At 37.7% G+C, this 20,928-nt stretch overlaps 1 protein-coding gene across 1 annotated transcript; it reads left to right on the forward strand.

The window, feature by feature from the left end:
* The first annotated feature begins 2,480 nt into the window (after positions 1-2,480).
* Positions 2,481-20,349, forward strand: CPB1 (carboxypeptidase B1). Its single transcript, XM_066556709.1, has 11 exons — positions 2,481-2,565; positions 2,661-2,736; positions 4,507-4,631; positions 6,922-7,021; positions 7,584-7,685; positions 8,024-8,125; positions 10,405-10,515; positions 10,598-10,688; positions 11,359-11,561; positions 18,890-18,974; positions 20,162-20,349. The coding sequence occupies exons 1-11, from the start codon at positions 2,495-2,497 to the stop codon at positions 20,347-20,349; spliced, it is 1,254 nt and encodes a 417-aa protein (XP_066412806.1). The 5' UTR covers positions 2,481-2,494.
* Positions 20,350-20,928: the final 579 nt, after the last annotated feature.

Here is a 20,928-nt window from a genome sequence, read left to right on the forward strand (position 1 = left end):
CTACAAAGATGACTTTCACTGGAATGTAGCCAGTTATTTACAGGGAATATTCTTTGTGAGAGACAGCATCATAGGAGGCTGTATTTTTAATCATCTAAAAAGCAAACAACTACAACAAAATTGCAATTGCTGACACTGTTTTTATCCGCAGTTATGGTAAGTATAGGACAAAACGCCTGTCCTGAAGGAAATTACCACACATTCTCCTTTTGGATTTTATTTCCTTGATTACAAAAAATTAATTTTTCCTTCTGAATCTATTCAGAGATATAGGTAATGCTCTCCTCTCTGTGATAGGCCAAGGCTTACTCAACCACAGCCAACTGATGATGTTGGCTTGTAATCAGAGGCTAAAAAGAACAGATGGCTTAACCAAATCTGATTTGTTCTTTTATTTATCCTTATGCTGCCCCTTTATCAGGTATATATACAAGTATTAAACATTTATGCTATACAGTTAGAAGAACAAGACAATGCTTAGAGCTAATTTATGAACTAACCTGACAAATATCCATCCTGAGATGCAAAATAAATCACTTAAGTAGGATTCCAGGTCAGTGTTTGTTTCTGATGTAGTCTGGGATGGAAACTGCAAAAACTGCTATTACAAATTCTGGTTTTCAGTGATGCTTGCCAACTCAGTAGTCAATGCTGCATCGCTAATTGTTTGGAGAAAAAAAACCCAAACATAAAACCAAAAAAGCCCCCATCATCTCCAACTGCATGAATAAGGAAGAAATTTATTAAAAGTAAATAAACTCAGACTTTGAAATCTGGCAATTTCTATTTCCAAAACGCTTCTCAACAGGGAATGGTGACATCTGCAAATTGTTTGATTACTTCTCATGATCATTTATTCATTGCAAGTTCTGTGCTTGATCATCTCCGCATTATTGTGTTTGCAATTGTCTTTATAGGATCAGACCTTTTTATTTGATATCTGTAATGATGATCTCATCATCATAAAATTAAAACTTCTGGAGACTGTGCAGAATTGTTTTGACACTGTCAGAACAGCTCCTGTTGTCATCTGTCTTCAGAGGCTTGTCTCAGAAAGATTATTACTGGGCAAGAGCTTGTAGTGCTACAAATTAGGCCATTAATTGCCACCTAAGTTTAAATCCTATGGTTTGGCAAAGACAGTTTTCAATAAGTAGGCCCAGTAGACTTTTTGACTCTCCTTTTAGGCAAGTATTAATAATGGGTCATATTTATATGCATGAACATTGATTTAAAATTATATTTCTATCTATTCTGTATCTATGCTTTAGTGAACTGAGTCCAGAGAAGCTTATAAAAAATTAGGTGTCAAGTCTGATGCCAATGCCACATTCATTCTTAAAATGCTCAATGACAATTAAATTTTCTGTACCTTGAAACCATAACTACATCTTTTAATTTGAGATGAATTATACTATTTTTCTTAATAGATTTTCACATATTTGTATTACACATATGTGTAATACACAGTAGAGTTTATTTGTGTCTGAACTCCTTTAATTTGCCTGGTTACTTAGGCATAACAGGAGACAGAACTGAGCCCACAAATTCCATTTTTTGTTTATTTGTTCACTGATTCATTTAGAGGCTCCCTGTCGAAAACATCAGTCACATCAGGACACAGCATCAACAGACAATTAATGTTGCATTCAATGCCAAGTACTCATTAATGAAAACTAAACAGATGCAAGTGCACTGCTGCAAACACACCACTGTTCTTCAGAGTAGGCACAACATGAAAGTTAAAAATGCTTTAGTATCAGTACATTTCATTTGATCTTCTTAGTAAATTCCACAGTATTGCTTAACCTGTAAGATATTTACCTCTGATCCACACATGAAATTAGAGAATGCACAAGAATCAGCAGCTGTATCACATGCAGTATATGTACAACCCTACTGCTACTAGAAATTTCTGCTCTTTCAGTTCTGCAGACTCCTGACAAATTTCAGTGAGGTGTGCACAGAACCAGTTCAGTGTTTTCCTTCTCTGTTGGGGAAAAAAGAAAGCTTATTGGTATATCCCAATTGGTAGATTCCTCTTTGACAATAATAAGTCAAAGTCAAACTTATATTATTAATGAAGAGGAACACTGGGATTAACACCAGGCACACTGCAACAACATCTGATGGACATCTACCATTTCACAAAGTAACAATAAATTATTATAAAATTTATAATTCAGCAACCACCTTATTAAAAATATAAATTCACATAAAACAGAAAATAAAAAAGTAAATTAAATTCACTTTCTCATATCAAGAGTTTTTCCAGCTCAAATAGCAAGATTCTTTAGCCAGGCCTCTGTGAGACCTTCAGCTATTTTCACAGGTGTAGAGGAAAACACATGCTATAAATAGTATGCAAATAAAACAAGGCCAAAAGAGTAAACTATGAGTTGATCAGTGGGTTGTTCTGTGTATAACTGATAAAAAGAAGGAGAAAACAAGTTATAAAAGCAGCACAAAAAGAACAGAAAGCCTGTTTGAGAAAATGTGGGCACTCTTGGTTCTCATAGGTGCTGCATCTGTTTCTGCTCACCTGCAGGATCTTTCCTTTGATGGGTAAGAACAGACATCAAGTTTTATATCTGTGATTTCTTCTGCATGATCAAAAGGCTTTCAACTGTTTCAAATCGAATCTTTTTCTCCCCTTACAGGCAGAAGGTGTTCCGTGTGATTCCACAGAATGATGAGCAGGTGGAAATCCTCAATTTCCTTGCCAGCATCATGGAGGTAAAGGACTTGGGGAAGTGGTTATATTGTAGTTAAAATAAAAATTTCTCCCTTTGCTCTAATAACTGATTTTTTTTTAATTGTGCTACTGAATTAAAGACTTAATCTTGATTTCATTCAAGTCAGCTGTATTGTTTCTCTGGAAGGAATAGGACAAGTTGATAAAACAAGAGCTCTACAAAACATTCAAATACGTTCCAATAAAGTCTGGTTTACCCAATCTGAATGTCAAAGTGCCCATCAGAATTTATTAATAGAATAAATAAATCTTAAATGCTGTATTCAGTGTGAGATGCTTTCAAGAATGTGTTCGATAAATCATGAAAATTCCAACTACCAGAACTTTTACTATTACAGGTGAAACATTTTCCTCATGTAAATAATCTAAAAATTTATACTGCCAGCAAAATGAATTTTCCTTTGGCCTCTAATCTCTCATGTTATCTTTTCTTCTGTTGACTTTCCTTTAAAGCTTCCTTTCTCTCTAAGCTGCATGTTTCTCACTGACCTTGATGTAGATATATGATGACACAATGACACGATGAAAAACAACAAAGACAGCAAATGTGTTTTCAATATTTCTCTTCAGCTTTGATGTTGTAAAATAGCTGTTGGTGAAAAAGACACCATTAGCTGTAGGATGAAAGGATGGTATTTTTAATGAAGTACAGATGTGGAGACCTATCATCAACAGGCTACTACAGCATGCTGGAACAGTTTTCTGTAGAACAACATACTATTGGAGTGGTGCTGCCAATATTAAGGAAATTAATATATACCATGCTTGCTTTTAATTGTGAAGTATCAAAGGATTGTTTGTTTTCTTTTTCTTTTAAGAAAAGATCCCTGAACTACCATTGTTATACAAAGCAGTCAGTCAGGACTGATGTAATTGTATATTCTGAAACAATCACTGAATTTGATGACACATAATCATGAACAACCAACCCAAATTTCTTTTACCTTCGTGAGATGAAAGGGTGAAAAGGCATCAGGCTGGCAAATCATCTTTGTTTCCATTGGCCTTCAACAGAGCACTAAATCCAGAGGCTTGGATGCTTACTTCAGCAAAAATAAGTAAAGTAGTAATAACACTGTTGTTTGTCCACTTGAAATGAAACATCTTCAAAGGCACAAGTTCCTGATATCAACTTCAGTGATCTCTTTTAAAAGCACTTGTACAGACAACAGTCTTCTTCAGTTGATTTATGTAAAATATTCATACAGTTCACCCCTGATATTGAGGTAATTTCTCTCTAACATTTGTAGGCAAAAACCTGAGCAAAAAAAATGAAAGAAGCTGTAAAAATGAAAGAAAATATAAACATAGTTATTAATATAATAGTTATTATAATAAATTTATATAGTAATAAATTATATATATTGTTATATATGTATAAATAATATATTTATTATAATAAATGTAGATATAGTTATGTAAAATAACTATATATGAAATATATATGAAAATGTAAATATAGTTATAATATTCACAATTCTGTATGAACGCAGATACTGGAGACAATTTGTGGAATTGTCGCTGTCATCTCCAGAATTCTGCCATATAAAATGCAGGACCTAAAAAAATCTTAATCAATTTCCAGTTAAAATTTAGGTTGATACTTGTGGGAAGCAATGCTGAATCAGTGTAATAGGATAGGCATGAAATTCAGTATATTAATCACAACCTCACCAGCACACATACACCAATCTAAAAAATCACAGCCACACATATGCATTTGTTTATGTCTTCATTTGCTCTTCTTTCAGGTTGACTTTTGGCAGCCAGACTCTGTCACACTGGTAAGACCAAAAATGCAAGTTGATTTCCGAGTTGAAGCTGAGAAGTCTTTTAAGGTTGAAGACCTTCTGAAAGAAAGTGGAATGGAGTATCGGTAAGTTTGTTCTGACTACTGTACTTTGAATAAAAGGGGACTACATACCACGGAGGATGTGTTTGAGCTCTTCATATTGGTCAACTGAGTTTCCTGTTACAAACTTCATCCCTTCTATGGATGTCTCTACTGGGTTCAGCTTTCCTATGACAGTTCAAATGGACTGTAACTACTCTGCATTAACAGGGTGAGATGAAATATTGATAGAGGCAAGAGATAGGAAGCAGAGATGCAGTCCCAGAAATTTCCCTGAGGTGAAAGCTCACTGCAATACACAAGGCTGGAGTATGGATGGGGATAGAAATATTTCCTACCACAGACAAAATGCAGCAAAGGTCTAGAAAGAGCCAAAAAATACACCAGACGAGGGAAATGGACAGGGAACTGAAGCCAGAAAATAAAATTATGAGCCCCAAGGTTACCATGAGCAGGTCCCCAGTGAGTTGCAGAACAATAGCTAGAGGGCCAAAAAACCCCAACAGGCAACAGACAGAAGACAGCTGCCAGGTGAAAGGCCAAGGAAGCATGGAAAACAGATTCCCAGGATAGCCTTGGGCTGACAGAAGTCACACAGCAGATCCATGGCAAGGATGTCTCCAAAGAGAGAGCCGACCGACTATGACTGCAGCACAAGTGGAGAGAACAGAGCACACTGCCACATTACACACCCCGGGGAACAAAAGCTCTGTGGTGAGGAGCACTAACGGAAGAATAAGGAGAATGAGGAGTTGCCTGACCCTGTTCTTCACTTCATGTCTTCCAATGACTGTGCAAGCATTAACTGAGGATGAGAAATTGACTTTGAGCTGGAGTGGAGTGGGGTTGTCTGTCTTCATTTCTCCTTTCACTCCACTTAAACACTGCAGAATGGATGTGCTCAACTTCATTATCAGGCTTCTTTGATGTGTAAAGTATAGTCTGTCAACATCATGTACTCAGACACTGAAAGTCAGTAGTATTTGATCAAGTTTTTATAATTTCATTTGGCTGAGAGTAGAGTTTTGTCTCTCAGCCCCACTGTTGTTGCTATTAGACCAAACTCCTACATTGGACATCACACAATGCATCACAATGCATCCCTAAATTTACTGGCCTCATGTCAATTGTGTCTGATTTAGATGCCTCTACAGGAACAGAATCTAAAAACGCTCTGGAATAAATGGTTTTCAATAATCCCACAGTGCACATAAAGCACAGGAATCCCATTTCAGTGGAATTTCCTCTTTAGCCAAGGAGTTACTTTAATATGTTAGTTTTCCTATAATATTCATGAACTGCTTCAGGTCCATGCACAAATCTTTTGATTGCAACAAAAGGCCAGAATGTCTGGAAACTGTCCCTGACAAACCAGTGGACTGTCCTTGTGACAACTCAAGCTGTTATAATCCTTTTGAAGTGCAGCTGCAGTGCCATGACATCATGTCACTTGCAATGTTTGCTCTGAAGGCTGCTGGTGCCTCACAAACTGGCCTCCTATTCCTCTATCCAAATCACAAATAATCAAGGACATATCCTGGATGAATAAGATTTGTAAGAGTTTTAAGACAGGCGCTGGAAAAACAAGTGGACTTCATTTTTGATAGCCAAGGATGAAATATAAGCAAAAAGTCCTCAAGAGTATGCTCAGTGATAAGTCGTGCCTTTGTGCTTTGTGTCAGCCCCAGGAGAAAATGAACTGGAGAGATGCAACCAATCCAGACTGGATGTTGAGGTTTCTTTGCAATTGTGTGTTGTATTTAATAGCTCACCTCACATGCAATGAAGTAGCTTGGAGGCTGGATAATGCCACCTGAACAGAGCTGTCAAACCAGATCTAACATTTGGAAGCCTGGTTTTACAGGGAATTTCATCTGGCAAACATCTCTGGGTTGCTGCCTGGTTTTGAAACATTGCTGCAGTCTAGCTGTCCTCCAGCGCCAAAAGTTCAAGAAGGCCCTTTTCCTATTGAGGCAGAAGCAGCTGCCAACATAAGATCAGCCTAAAGCTCATTTTTAAACACACTCTGTCTCAGCATTGCCATTTTTCTGAAACCAAACTGTTGCCACCCTGGTTTGTTAGTGTGGGGGTGAGGCAGCTGCTAATTGGCAGGAGCCTGTTGCTCCCTGGTCCTTTTGTGGCAAGGTTGAGGCAGGAGGTGGAAACTCGATACTAATATATCTTATTTCCAACCTGCCCACCTTTGCTTTCAAAATCTATGCAGCCCAAAAGCTGGGCAGACCCTGAAATGTCTTACTTTCCTGCTGGACTGGTGTATGTTTCTCTTCACACTTTTCATGGTGCCTTCTTGCAGAGTTCTGATTGACAACCTGCAGGCTGCACTGGATGCCCAGTTTGACAGCCAAGCTCGTACTGCCAGCCACAGCTATGTGAAGTACAACAACTGGAACACGGTAAAGTCTAGAATTTACCACATTATCAGCTTGGTACCTTAGTTTCTGAAGTCAAAGTGCTTCCAGCCTTCTTCCCTTTTCATCTTCTGCTCCATCCATGACATGATAATGTCTCAAAACTCTCCTTCCTCTTCATTACTGAGCTAGTTTGTGTAACCTACTTTTATTTCCTCTGCTTTGCTCCCAATGCTGCAAAGAAACTCTGGCAGAAATCCAATGACCAGGCTGAGATGCTTCACTATTAATTTCCTTTCCTTTTCACTACTTCTCCCATCTCCTCTGCTAAACAACTCAACTCCATTCCCTGCTTCAGTTCTAGCTCTTCATGTCCTATCATAAGACCCCTTCCTCCTTTTTTCACAGCCATGCTCATTTTTCCTGGCATGTAATCATGGCCATGTTACTCTTAACATCTTCACAGCAGCTCCTTGGAAATCTACAAATTGTATTAACTATTAGACCACATTAGATGCTTAGAAAGACTGTTCTGGCTTGAAATCTGCAAATTAATCAGTCTGGACCTAAGGAACAGAGATTTAGACTTAATCTCTTTATTAAACAGATAGCTGATTGGACTGCTGATATTGCTGCTCAGAACCCAGACCTTGTCTCTCGTAGTGTAATTGGGAAAACATATGAAGGACGGCCAATGTACCTTCTCAAAGTAAGTGCCTTGATTTCTTCTTTTCCTCTATTTACAGTAATGTATCATTCAAACATACAAGATAAACTTTTAGAGACACTACAGGAAATAATTCAACCATGCAGAGTAATCAAATAATTGGGGGAAGCTTATCAACATTAATAAAAATGAAATTATTAAGAGTATTTTTGTAACTTGATTATCATGCTCAGGTACAGTTGGGAGCACTCCACAGATTTCCATTTAAACAAGGAATGCCATATTTGTATAAATAGGTCAGCAAGCTGACTTGTTCTGCATACAATTTATTTTGTTCAAGCCCTGGGGTGTTGTTTTTGTTTTTTGGGTTTTTTTCCTAGGTGGGAAAAAGCAGTGCAAATAAGAAGGCCATCTTTATGGATTGTGGTTTCCATGCAAGAGAGTGGATCAGCCCTGCTTTCTGCCAGTGGTTTGTGAAAGAGGTCAGTAAGAGTAATAATGAAAAAATATTTTGCAAAACCTACGTTTAAGAAAACCTTAAATTAGCAGCAAGAACTCAGGCCACTGCCTTTCTCCCTCTAAATACTGTCTGCTCATGCCTTCTTCTCACCTCAGAGGATTAAGGTGTAACTACTTAAACCAGATCTTTGTGCTTGGACCTGCAATCTTCAACAGCTTAAGACAATCTGAAACATGTCTAAGAGGTACTGACAACTACAATGGTTGCTCAGTTTGTAAATTCTTTTTGCATCCGTACTCAGAGAAAGGTGAGAAAAACAAATAGCTCAAGTAACACTATAAACATAGCCATGTTCTGCACAGAGATATAAGGAATAAGAAAATTCAAGGGCACATCAGAAGGCACCTGAATGCACTTCAGAACAGCTGACTTGCCAGGTGGTGGGTTCCTTGCAACCAGCTTTATTCAGTAAGGCAACAGGGAGGATGGAAACCTACCCTGAGCTCAGCACTGAGGAAATGTACCCAAGAAAGGAGGAAGACTAAAATTGAAGCTCCCTAAGCTCCAGTCAGGAAGAGGGAAATGCATATACATCCCTTTGAGCTACCACCTGAGGCTGTAGAGAAAGGTGCTAAAATATGAAACCATATTCAAGGGAGAGCTGCATAAGTGAAATTAGCTTTGCTTCAGTCTGGAATACTTTAGGTCTTGAATTAAACAATTTTATGTCCTTTATATTTTCTTTCTCACTACCAGTATAAAGCAGGTGGGGATCATCAAATGCTGCACAGTCATCTTCACAGAGACAGGTATATTACCCCTCATTGGGAGGAGATCAATCAATTTAGCAGAGCAATTTACTGACTGAATCTCAAATTTTGTAATAACTTCTGTTAGAAGATTTAGGAAAAAACACCAACAAAACCAACCAACCAAATAAATAAAACCACACCAGAAGCAGCAGCTGGAATCCAAAACCCAAGAAAAGAAAAGCCAATCTACATAAGCCAGCCATGCTGGCAGAGGCCTTGGTGGCAAGTATAATCTCAGTGTTATCAGACAGGCATGCAGTTTTGTGTAGGGAGCAGTGGAAATTGGAAGTGACATTTTGGTAGAGTCAATGGGAATATGATTTCATTAGTGCCTAATAAGGCTGCAGACAGTATGTGGTACCATTTTTCTCTCAGCAATTCACGTCACTGTAGCTGTCATTTTCACTGTCTGGTCACTTAATTCATGGGTGTACCTGACACCAGCAGTGCCTCTGCTCAGTGTGTCCACAGGCAGAAGTGCTTTAAAAGAGCAGACCTCTGAGCATCATCAGAATTTCACTTGGGATTGCTTCTAGAAATAAAATTTTAAAAAAAATAGAGAAAAACGTGAGCAAGGTGGATTGTTATAGGTATCTCAAAAGAGAAACCCACCCAGACATCAACAACAAAAAAACAAAACAAGCATAAAATAAAACCCAGGAAAAATTATTTCAAGTGATCTGAAACTGCTTTTCTAGATTTTATATCCCACCCTCCCACTTGTCAGTTACAGGACAAAAAATGCCTTTTTCCATTGTATCGGCCTGTGTTGCCCTTTATGGCTGTGTAAACAAAACATGGGTACAACACACTTAGAGAAATTTCTATGATCATTGTATGGTCTCTCAACACTGATATGAATCTGTGTACAAGCATAGCAAGTGCCAGACCATGAACAATCAGGATATAGAGGATATTGCAGGAGTTCCTGTTTGTTATTCAGTATCTGTGTCTGGAAAAGTGCAGGGAAAAATCTGTCTCCCTATGAATAAATGTATCCACAGAATTATGATTGGAAATGTGTTAGGATGTTACTTGGAAATATTCTCTATAATTCTGGTTGTTGATAAAATTTCTGCACAATATATACAAAAAATGGAAATAATGATTTCTCATTCTCACATAAATTAAACCCTAAAGGTGTTGGGATATAGGAATATATATGGACAGCAATATTGTTCTGCCTGTAACCAAGAAGCTAGCAGATGGAAATCTCTTTCCAGTGATTTATTATTCTGTTCAAAATAAACATTCTTTCATCTTATAATTTATCTAGCAGTACAAGATGGTTTTCTAACAGCAGTGTGGTTTGAGTCAGTGCAAATCTAAGCACAGGTCAGAACACGGGTGCCATCTCATGGGCTGGAGTGACCTGGATGAGTTTTCTACCACATTCATTAACCCTGACCCAGACCCAGGCCTTCATATGCACACAGGAGATATACATCTGTGAAGACATCATCAGCTTTTCCTACTTTTCTCCAAGTAGGCTGTGGAGACCTATGGAAAAGATACTGTCATGACCACACTTCTGGACAAGCTGGACTTCTATGTTCTGCCTGTTGTTAACATCGATGGTTATGTTTACACTTGGACAAATGTAAGTACATTTTTCTTTCTTATTGTTGGAAAAGTTGACTGTCAGAACTGACTCTAAGTTTTCACCTGTGATTCTGTTACAGGACCGCATGTGGAGAAAGACGCGCTCTAAAAATGCCGGGACCACTTGCATTGGGACAGATCCCAACAGGAATTTTAATGCTGGCTGGTGCAGTAAGTATCTCCTAATAAGAGCTGCAAGTAATTACACATGAGAGCAATAGCCAATACACTTAACTATTGGATTTCCCCTACCTGATGCTCCAGCTTCAGCTTGAGTGAAGCATTGTGGAGTAGCTTGTGTTTAATTTTTAAATTAGTTTTGGGAAAAAAAAAGCCAAACTTTGGCTCCTAGCATCATCAGCATGGTCACTTCTATGAACATATCTGCACAGACATGTGCATATATATACACATATATACATATAGACATACACACAGCTATGAGTTCAGAACAGAAACCAAAGGAGCTTGCTTTCATTAAAAGCAGTCTCTTTTGAGTGGTTTCCACTTTGTTCCACGGAAGTGCCTTAGAAATGGAGAAGATATGCAAGGAGAGGTCTGTTAAGTACTGAAGCAAATCAATATCCCAAAAAATTCCCATAATATAGGTCTTTACATCCGTATTCATGTTCTTCCAACTATGTACACTGTAAAGGCCATATTTATTCATTGCTATGGGATGTTTTCCAGCATCTTAACTATTCCATAAAATATTCCCTCCTCTGATATGGCATGTGTATTAGCAGGATTTCTAAGGCTTACCTACAAACGTGGTGTAACGTGACTCTCCTAACAATCTACTTCTTCATTAAGTACTCATTATATTCACCTTTCTTCTCAGCTCTTGGGGCCTCAGATTACCCCTGTTCTTCCACTTACTGTGGCTCTGCACCTGAGTCTGAAAAGGAGACCAAGGCTTTGGCTGATTTTATTCGTGAACATCTTTCTACAATCAAGGCATACTTGACAATTCACTCCTATTCCCAGCTCCTACTGTTTCCTTATTCATACACTTACAATTTGCCATCAAATTACCAGGAACTGGTAAGTCTCTTCGTCATTTTGACTTTATAAAAAGAAAAAGCAAAAATCATAACTTGCTATTTAGGTACCTTTAACTTCAGACAGTTTCTTTAATATCTGGAAAGAATCCATATTGCCAGTTTTTGAAAATATTTTAGTCTTAGCAAAAACAAGGGAAACCAATATGGTTTCAAGATAGCTGAAGCATCAGATGAACTCCAGAGCCTTATTTAATTTCCATGTGCACAATGAACTTGACACAAAAGCGTTCTGTCTCCCAGTCATGCCATCCAGAAATCCACTCTGCTGTTCAGCACTGCCTCTAGAGGCTGCCGTATGTGTACCTGTAATATTTTACACAAAAACACTATGGTCTGTAAACCAAGGTAGCAGCTTGACAGATTGTAATAACTATGAAATAACTCAACTGGTATCAACAGCAAGCCAGAATCTCTCTCTACCACTTTCTGCTGAACCTTAGTTCTCACTGACATAAAGTCAATGAGGCAGTTTTTGACTTAAGAATAATTGAAAACAGATACCAAAGACATAAAAAGTTTCAGTTTTGAGGCCTTTTCCAAGAGGCCTGGATTTAAACACAGACATTTTATTTAGAAGAGGAGAGGATGAATGTGGTATTTTAAAGGACAATTCCTCTTTTATCAATTCTAGAGAAAAACCACACTCTAATGCCATTTAAGAGAGATTTTATTTTGATCCTTAAAACCAGATAGAGAGTTTAAAACTATTAAATGTGTATAAAAACCGTAAACACTTCATAGGCCAAGAATCAACAATCATGAATAATAAAATTACTTCAGTTCTCTGGCATATTAGCAACTAGAATCTGTTGGCAGGGAAAACAACACAGCAAGACAAAACAAACACATTTTGATTCCCCCTCTTTCCTCGATGCTGCCAAAAGTCCAAGGCAACAACAATGTGTGTTGCTGTGCAGGTTTGACAGATTTATGAATACTCCCAAATATGTGTCTTGGTTCTGAACAGAAATACAAACTGGGGCCAAGAGTGAAGCTTCTTGTTAGATTTTTTTAAAGCCTAAAAGAGAAGATTAAATTAAAATGAAGATTTTGTTTTCTTAATTTATATCCCAGGAATTTTGTAATTGAAATTATTTCAGGGAGTGGTAGTAATATCTTGCCTTCATATTTTACAAAAGCTTCATAATTCACACATTACTGTTCAGTCTAAAGTAATAAACAGCACTAAACACTTGAATCTGCTTTGTTGTCAAGACCACAAAGTTCTTATTTGTCAAAAATTTGCATGAAGTTCTGCCCCCATTTTTTGAATGAAGAGCACATGTGATGAAATGTAACTAAAAGTACAGTGTGTTTCTCACAATATTAAACAGAGAAAGTACACTGACAACTCATTACTAAAGCAATCCCTAGCAGAAAGAAAGAACCTATCTGCTTTGCTAGGTTTTAAAATTCTTAAATTAGAATTTTATATTGTCACTCTTCTATTCTAATACATGTCTAAAAGTTCTGTCTAAATTTAGAATTTGGAGAAATGCTGAAGAATGAAAATCTTAACTTTTAATGGCTATTGTTTGGGCAAATAAAATAATCATAAATCATTTTTTAAATGAAGAAGCAAAATTTATAGTGCCATTATCTTATCTTAGATGTTATTTTTACCCTGACAGATCGAATAAATTAAAGGAAATATAGCTGCAATTTCTTATCTCTTTCGGTGAGCAACTGGACATGTGTTTAAACAAAACCTCGCATGTCTGCTGCTCATTAATAACATTTTGTTCCATTGTATTTAATGAAAGGTAACATAATACCATGGGGCTTATGTTGCATTCCAGTGTCCAAGATACAGAAAGGTGCAAAAATTGAGTAATCTGAGATTAAGATTTCTGACACTAAGTCTGCAGAAAAGAAAGGTCCAGAGAATGCCTGGACTTTCCTTCCCTGAACATGTAGTGAACAGTGTGTCCTTGGGGCTCAAAAGACTTTTTCTGTTTACAGCCTCAAGAAATCAGCAGAAGGTCTAAAACTGCTTTGGTTTGTCAGATAGAACAGAGCACTCAGAGAACCTCTTCACGTTCCACTGCATTGCTCAGCAAATCAGAACAATTTAAAGTTATTGTAACTGACTTAAAGCCAGGGATTAGAACTATCCTTCAACCATGCCTGGTCTTGGGGTGTAAAATGTGATGAAAGTCATGTATATCCATTCCTTCCCACAACCTCCCACTCTTCCCCTGAGATGCAAGAGGATCTGTGAGGTTATAAATCCCACAGCCCTCAAGGATTTTCCCCAAATTTGTCTCCCTTTATTCAGGGTTGCTGTTTTGTGCCCCTAACCTAGGAGTTGCACAACATTTCCACTGTTATCCAAACAACAAAAATAAAAATACCCAAGATAGGAAAATCTAGGTCAGGAATTTCTCAGAAGTTACACAATATTCTTGTGATGACACCCTTAAAGAAATATGTCCTCCTTTTGGAGAATCACATTTTGTCTGCTTCGCAATCCTCTTGGCTCATGCTTTAATATACCCTGACGTATTGCCCTGAACACAGAATACACACTTGGATCCCTCTCCTACAGGCAACAGAAGCATTAGCTTTTCACAATAACAAAATATGCTTGGCAAGACCAGCATCTCCCCACAACCCAAAAAGTCTACTTTTATCTTTATTTTACTATTCACATTTTGTCCTCCTGCAATAAAGAACTATGTATTTAATCAGACTTTTCATAAACAGTTCAGCCCATATTTATTAATCACTTCATATATTTGCCTTAGCCTCCCATTAGGCTTTCCTCATTTTCAGCAGACAAATCTAGTGTTATCAGTTCTTGTTTGTATTTGAATTGGCTCTGAACTGTAGTTTGAGAGAGCAGAGGAATGTGTATCGTGCCCTTCCTTCCTTTCCAGTTCAATTCCATCTCTCAGTTAAACTCAGCACCAAATACATGTGTGCAGCCAGCTCATATTCAGATTAATGTAGGTGTGTTATTACAGTTTCACAAGCTGCAGAATATTACATTAATTTACAACCCAAGATAATTCCAGTCTGTATTACTTGAATGCACACTGGCTGCATGGGTTGTTGTTTCAACTCACCAAAATTAACCTTCCATATTGGGTTGGTCTAGCATTTCACTTCCTCTTGTGTGCTTAAATAGGACATATTACAAAGTGTTAAAGAGATATACCCAGAGTCTGTGCAGCCTGCAAGAGTGAATTTCAAATACATAGCATGACTGTGAGTATCAGTCTGATTATTTAACTTAGTGCCTAGTTGTGAAGTCCTGAATATGCTTTAGACATAGGAAAACCTATGGGTAAGAATTGTTGGATAGCAAAAATCCTACATCTAAGAGACTCAGACAAGCCTATGAGGAGCTGCCATCTGCTGCTGATGTATCTGTGTTATTGCACAGATTGTATTACTAGGATTGTACTACTTGTTACATTAAATATTGTTAAAGCCAACTGGGAAGCACAACAAACAGCAATGTGGGCAGCAAAGCAGTATTTGAAATTTGCTTCACAGCTCTTCCACAAGAGTTTACCACAATAGAACTGTTCTGTACTGGCAGTCTTAAAATTGTGAAAAGGATGTGTTTAGTAGCAGCATCTTCCAGATGAAGTTGATGAGTGAATTTGGCTGATAGACAAGAGCCTCGAACAGGTGTAGGGCCCAAATGATTTGCAGTGGAAACCCTCTCACCAGGGACTAATTTCTTAAACACTGTAGAAACTGTCACAGAAAAACACACTTGTAAAGGAAAAGAACCATTCCACTGAAGTCCTCACTGGCTGGATTCCCTTGGCTTTTGGAGCATATGAGACACAACAGAACAGTGAACTAAATGACACATCATCATGGACCCTTGAGGGGGGCGTCTGTTTTTACTGGCAAAACAAGAAGGCTCAGAAGTTTCAATTCACTTGGCTAAAGCAAACAGCAAATCCACATTTTCAGCCTTTCATTACAAAGGAAGTTGAGGGTCCCTTTACTTAAAAAGTAAAGCATGAAAGACCAACGTGAAGAGAAAATACCTTGGGCAGATCAGCCTTGGGCAAATCAGTTGGCAGTCCAGTGAGGGAAGAGAGCAAGAGGTCCAGTCAAGCAGTGAAAAGGCTTCTCCAGACCACTTTCAGATTGAGAAGGCAAAGGGAGTTGTCCACAAACAGCAGCTGCATATCAAAATCTGTGGAGAGTTTCTAAATGGTCACAGTTTGCTGGAAAATTCTCCCTGATGATACAAGAGCAAAATGAGGGAAATGAGATGCTCCCATAAAAATTACCTATTAACACATAAAATATGCTTAGCCTGATAATTTATCTTGTTAGTTCAAACTTCCAACGTGGTGAGAAAGTGACACCAGTACCACATCTTTCATTAAAAGTTAATAACTGAAAAAAACCTAGGTTTGAAAGTTGTTAATTATGTCAGATAGTGACAACTGAGAACACAACTCTGCTGTCTCCCTGGCTCACGCACTCTGTACACGGATAAGTGAAATATTGGTAATTGCAGTGTAAACACAGATGGGTGATGAGCACAGGAACTGCTGCCTTCTGCTGAAATGACCAGCTCTGAGAGCTCAGCTGGGAGTCAGAAGCTGAAAAGCCATTTCTGCTCCCAGTTACACAGTATTACTCTGGAGCTATTTCTTCGACTGCAGGGCGCCACTTGTTTCTCTGCTACTATAAAGCTCAGCAACATTTTCCTTGCAAAAGAGGGATTCTTAACAGTATAAAACCCCAAACAAACAAACTCCAAGCAAACCACAACAATTCAGTTAAGCCCATTACATCAAGAGATGTAGAAAATAATTGAACAACAGAGAGTATCCTCAAAGGTCAAAAGGAAAACAATGTTTCTCCTTGCTGGTGTATTCCAAATAATTTACAGGCTTGAAAACCCTTTTGGAAAACTTTGGGCACTATTTATACACCTCTGCATTGACCTCCCTATTATTTCCTTCTTATGGATTGCTTTGAGTAATTGAGCTATTTTGAAAAAACAGCCAAACACATTTTCCTCATATTTTGTACTTATACTCACAAGTGTTTACTTAATGCATATTACTCCTGCTGATTTATATTATATTATTAACAAATTACTTTAGTAATTTGTTAAAAATATAGTTGAAATTTATTTTTCTACCTTTAGGTTTTGGACTGCAAATCTATTAAGAAAGTAAACGTTAGAGATTCACTTAAAGGAAAACAAAAAGATATCAAAACTTCTGTTATGCATGATGAAGTCATAAATGCTTAGGCATGTTTTTCACTTAGACAGGGTCATTTAAAATACCACCTTTATCTCCAACCTGGAGAGCTTGAGGAAGCTGTTTATTTGGATTCTAGGCTCTAAACAGCTGGAAATCTTAACTGCTCCTTCTACAAATTTCTGGTTTTTACAGCTTCCAGGCCAACAATAAAAAATCCCTCAGGTAAAAAGATCTCCTGACATACTTTTTCCGGTATGTGTTCTGGTATGATTTAGAGCCATCATTTGTCTGCTGGGTGGAACAAATGCCCTGGGTCAAACAGCCCCACAGAGCAGCTCTGCTGTTCTATTGTCCCTATTTTGGTTAACCAAAGAGAGCAAATACCAGTTACCAACAGGTCTGCATATTGAACCAGATAATCTTTCCAAATTTTATTTCCGCTTTGCATATATTTGAAGAGAGGAAGAATCAGTTTACATTTAAAAATTCATTTGCTATTGAGAGATTTGACTCAATCTCAGCTGCTGATTAAATGTGTACATTATAAACAACAGATGGCTGAAGAAAACATGGCATTGCTAGCAGACAGCAGACTCCACCTCTACAATTCCCTCAGCATGTGTTAAAAATTATTATGGATTTTAGAAAAATCAATTTATTGAGGGATTAAAAAAGAGAGGCAAAAACCCAAACCAAACAAAAAAGAAGATCAGAGGAGAGAGCTCAGCTACTCCAATTGCCCTGGATCCAAGATTGTGAAATGCAGAGCAACAACATACTTCCTTGCAATTGCTTGTCTTTGTGTGACAGAGAGGCCAGAAACCAAACCCCACATTCAGGCACAGTCAATGTTACAGGTGGAAAGACAAGCTTCAAGTATGCTTTGGTTTGTTTTGTTTAAATATCCTTCATATGCTAAAGAACCAGAATTTTCTAGAGCAAGTGCCCATAATTCTAAAATGTTCAAAGCCAAATATTTGGGAATGGGGAAACACTTGCAATTCTGCTAGAGTAAGCTGCTAGTGAAAATATAAACATGTTGTGATGTTGTTTTTCAGCAGCTGAGAAAGTTCTCTCAGTTTTCTAAATACTTGGTCCAATATGTCTTTTTGAGTAAATCAGAAGAACATTTAAGCATAAGGATGAACAGAGAATATTTTACAATATATCTTCCACTGGGATGTAAGCCAGAGTGTAACCTACAGAGAAGGAAAGGGCTTGAGGAAATTCCTGGAATTGTAAGCCATTCAGCTGCAAGCTATAAAGAAATATATGGCAACCCATTGCTTATACTGAACATATGCTTTCAAATATCGTTCATATTTATCATCTGTTAGTAATAGTTTTCATGTTTTATTACCAACATGTTGTATAATGAAGAACTGGAGAAGCCACACGTTCCAAAGAAAAGTCTGTAATTTTCCTTAATGCAAACATACAAAACTTCATAGTACTATTGATGAGCCTGATCCAACCCTCACTGAATCAGTGGGAGTTGAATGAGTCCCTCTGTGCACAGGAAATGAATTGAAATTAATGAGACTACATATGGTTTCAGGGTAATTTATGCCTTTTTTGGCTGTTGATATTTATAAGACCTTAATCTGCTTCCACTTGTATCAATGTTCAACTCCCCTGGCTGAGCTGACTCTACTCTGAATGTATAGTTGCATGAACAGAAGGAAAAGAAAGGCTATTGTATGTTTGCAACTTACCATTCTCTAAGATTCTCTTATCTCTAAGTAAGGTTCCTTGTTCCTTATTTAGTTTTAACCTTGTACAAGCTTCTTCTAAGTTTATAAAGTGCTGTTACCTCTTATCCCCTTATCTATCCAAATCCCCCTGGACTGTACACCAGGCTGCAACAGACCATACACAGACTAGGGCACACTCCATTAAACCTTTGAGAATAAGTTCTTTGCTGACAAGCTCTTTTCACAGCACCAGGACAAGCTGGGCCTTAGCTACTGACACCTAGTCACACTGAGAGGTCAACAACAGTTTTTCAATAAAAGCTTCTCCAGCATGGCTTTTGAGTTTATACAACAATGTAATGGCTTAGATTCACTCAGAAAGCTTCTGAAAATCTGCATTTATCATTCTTCTTTTCTTACAGAATTCCATAGCTAGAGCTGCTTCCAAAGAGCTGGCCAGTTTGTACAACACAGAATATACATATGGTCCAGGAGCAACAACAATCTGTAAGTATTGACCTAAATGTACTGACAATCTATATTAAGTACTACTAGGACTACAAAATGCATTTTCTAGTGATTCTTGTTCCTCTTCCTAAGTAGTCCCCTTCTTCCTTCACATGCATATACAAAGGGGTATATATGGGACCTGTCATTTCTAAATTATGGGATAATTTATTCCCCAGGGATCCCAGGAAGCGTGTGACCCCCTGGAAAGTCAAGTGATGTAGTAAAATGTTTATGAATTCACATGCATAGCATGAATTCCTAAATCATACACAGCTTAGATTTAAACATAAAAACCTTGACCTGAGATTTTCTGCTTTTCCAGTATCTCCAAGTCAAGGATAATGTGAATCCTTCAACCACTCTAGTGACACCAATTTCTTTTACTTTGCAGTACATTCTGAGATACATACTAATTATAATCCTATTTGCAATTTGTAATGACTAATTATTCTACCCTTCTTGGGAACTCAGCTGTGGATATGGCCTCTGCAGTGCCAAAAGCTTAGTCAAGGTTATCTCAATATCTCCCATATTTAAGATCTCTTAATTACTTAAATATGGAAGCTAATTTCTCTTGCCTGTTTCTCCTTCCTCAAATAGTTAACCACCACGTCCCAAACATTTTAAAAACCAGTTTCTTCCAATTTTTACAATATTTTTGGAGACTCTTCCTTTAGAAATGGCAATTTTGGAGGCTCCTTCCTTAGCAAAAGAGACTGATTTTATCATACCAGCTAATGAAAAGGGAGGGTACTATTTGTCCAGCAGAAAATGATGGAGCTGAAATCCCAGATATACAATTCTTTCTCATCTCTGTGAACCTCAAAAAGCCACTCAGTGAGAGGGCATTTGCTTCTTATACCAAGTGTTTCTAAACACATGCAACCATGCCATTCTCCTGTTCCTTAGACATTTCTCCCACGGTTTCCCCACAATAATAACAAGGAGGGAGCAGTTTAGCTTGTTTACATTTGCTTGCACAAATCAGCTGGAACAAAGCTCATAAAAGGCCTAAAATCACAGCAACTTTCTCATGAGCAGAATAAATCAATCAATTTACCAAATATTTTTTTTTATCTGTCCTTTCTGCCTTCCTAGCTATGTGACTTGACTCCAAAGTATTTCCAATTTGATGTGTAGCCACTCTTTCCCAGTTAAGCTTTGTTTAATTTCTTTACCAACAGACCCTGCTGCAGGGGGCTCTGATGACTGGGCTTATGACCAAGGCATCAAGTACTCTTTCACTTTCGAGCTCCGGGACACCGGGAGATACGGTTTCCTTCTCCCTGAATCTCAGATAAAGCCAACCTGTGAAGAGACTTTCCTTGCTGTTAAATATATTGCCAACTATGTCCTTGAGCACTTGTATTAGAATGGAGTTCTAAAAATTATTAAAGTAGGCTTTATGCAAAGATGCCTTCCCTTTTTTCTTCCCTAAAAATGACTTTTTTATTTCTCTATACTTAATGCACTTAAGTCATATTCTTAGTCCATTACAGGTCACTAGAACTACAAGTTTTTCAAGAGAAATAAAATATTTTTATTGAGGCAACTGGCATAGTTGGAGGGGTTGAAAAAGAAGGAGTACAAGATTAATCAACCTAAGGTACAGGTCACCTTATTGATTAAAATTATCTTTACACAGAGGAGATGGGCTGAGCATTAGGGCGTATACAGCCTGACTGTTAACCAGAATGAAAAGAACCAAGTGATTCACATAGATGGACTTTCACCCAAACATTCATTGCCTCAATGGCAACAGTAGCAAGGAGAAGCTCACATCACATACTTTTAAAATTATTTATCTGTGATGTGCTCTTGTGAATTTTCTCAAAATCCACCTTGGATCTGGCCCATCACTGAAAAATAATTTGGATCTGCAGTCACTGCTAGTCCAATCTGCATTCAGCTATGAAAATTATAATTACTATTAATGGCCAAAACTTGATAT

This window comes from Molothrus aeneus, chromosome 10, assembly GCF_037042795.1.
Source record: "Molothrus aeneus isolate 106 chromosome 10, BPBGC_Maene_1.0, whole genome shotgun sequence".
NCBI classification, from domain to species: domain Eukaryota; kingdom Metazoa; phylum Chordata; class Aves; order Passeriformes; family Icteridae; genus Molothrus; species Molothrus aeneus.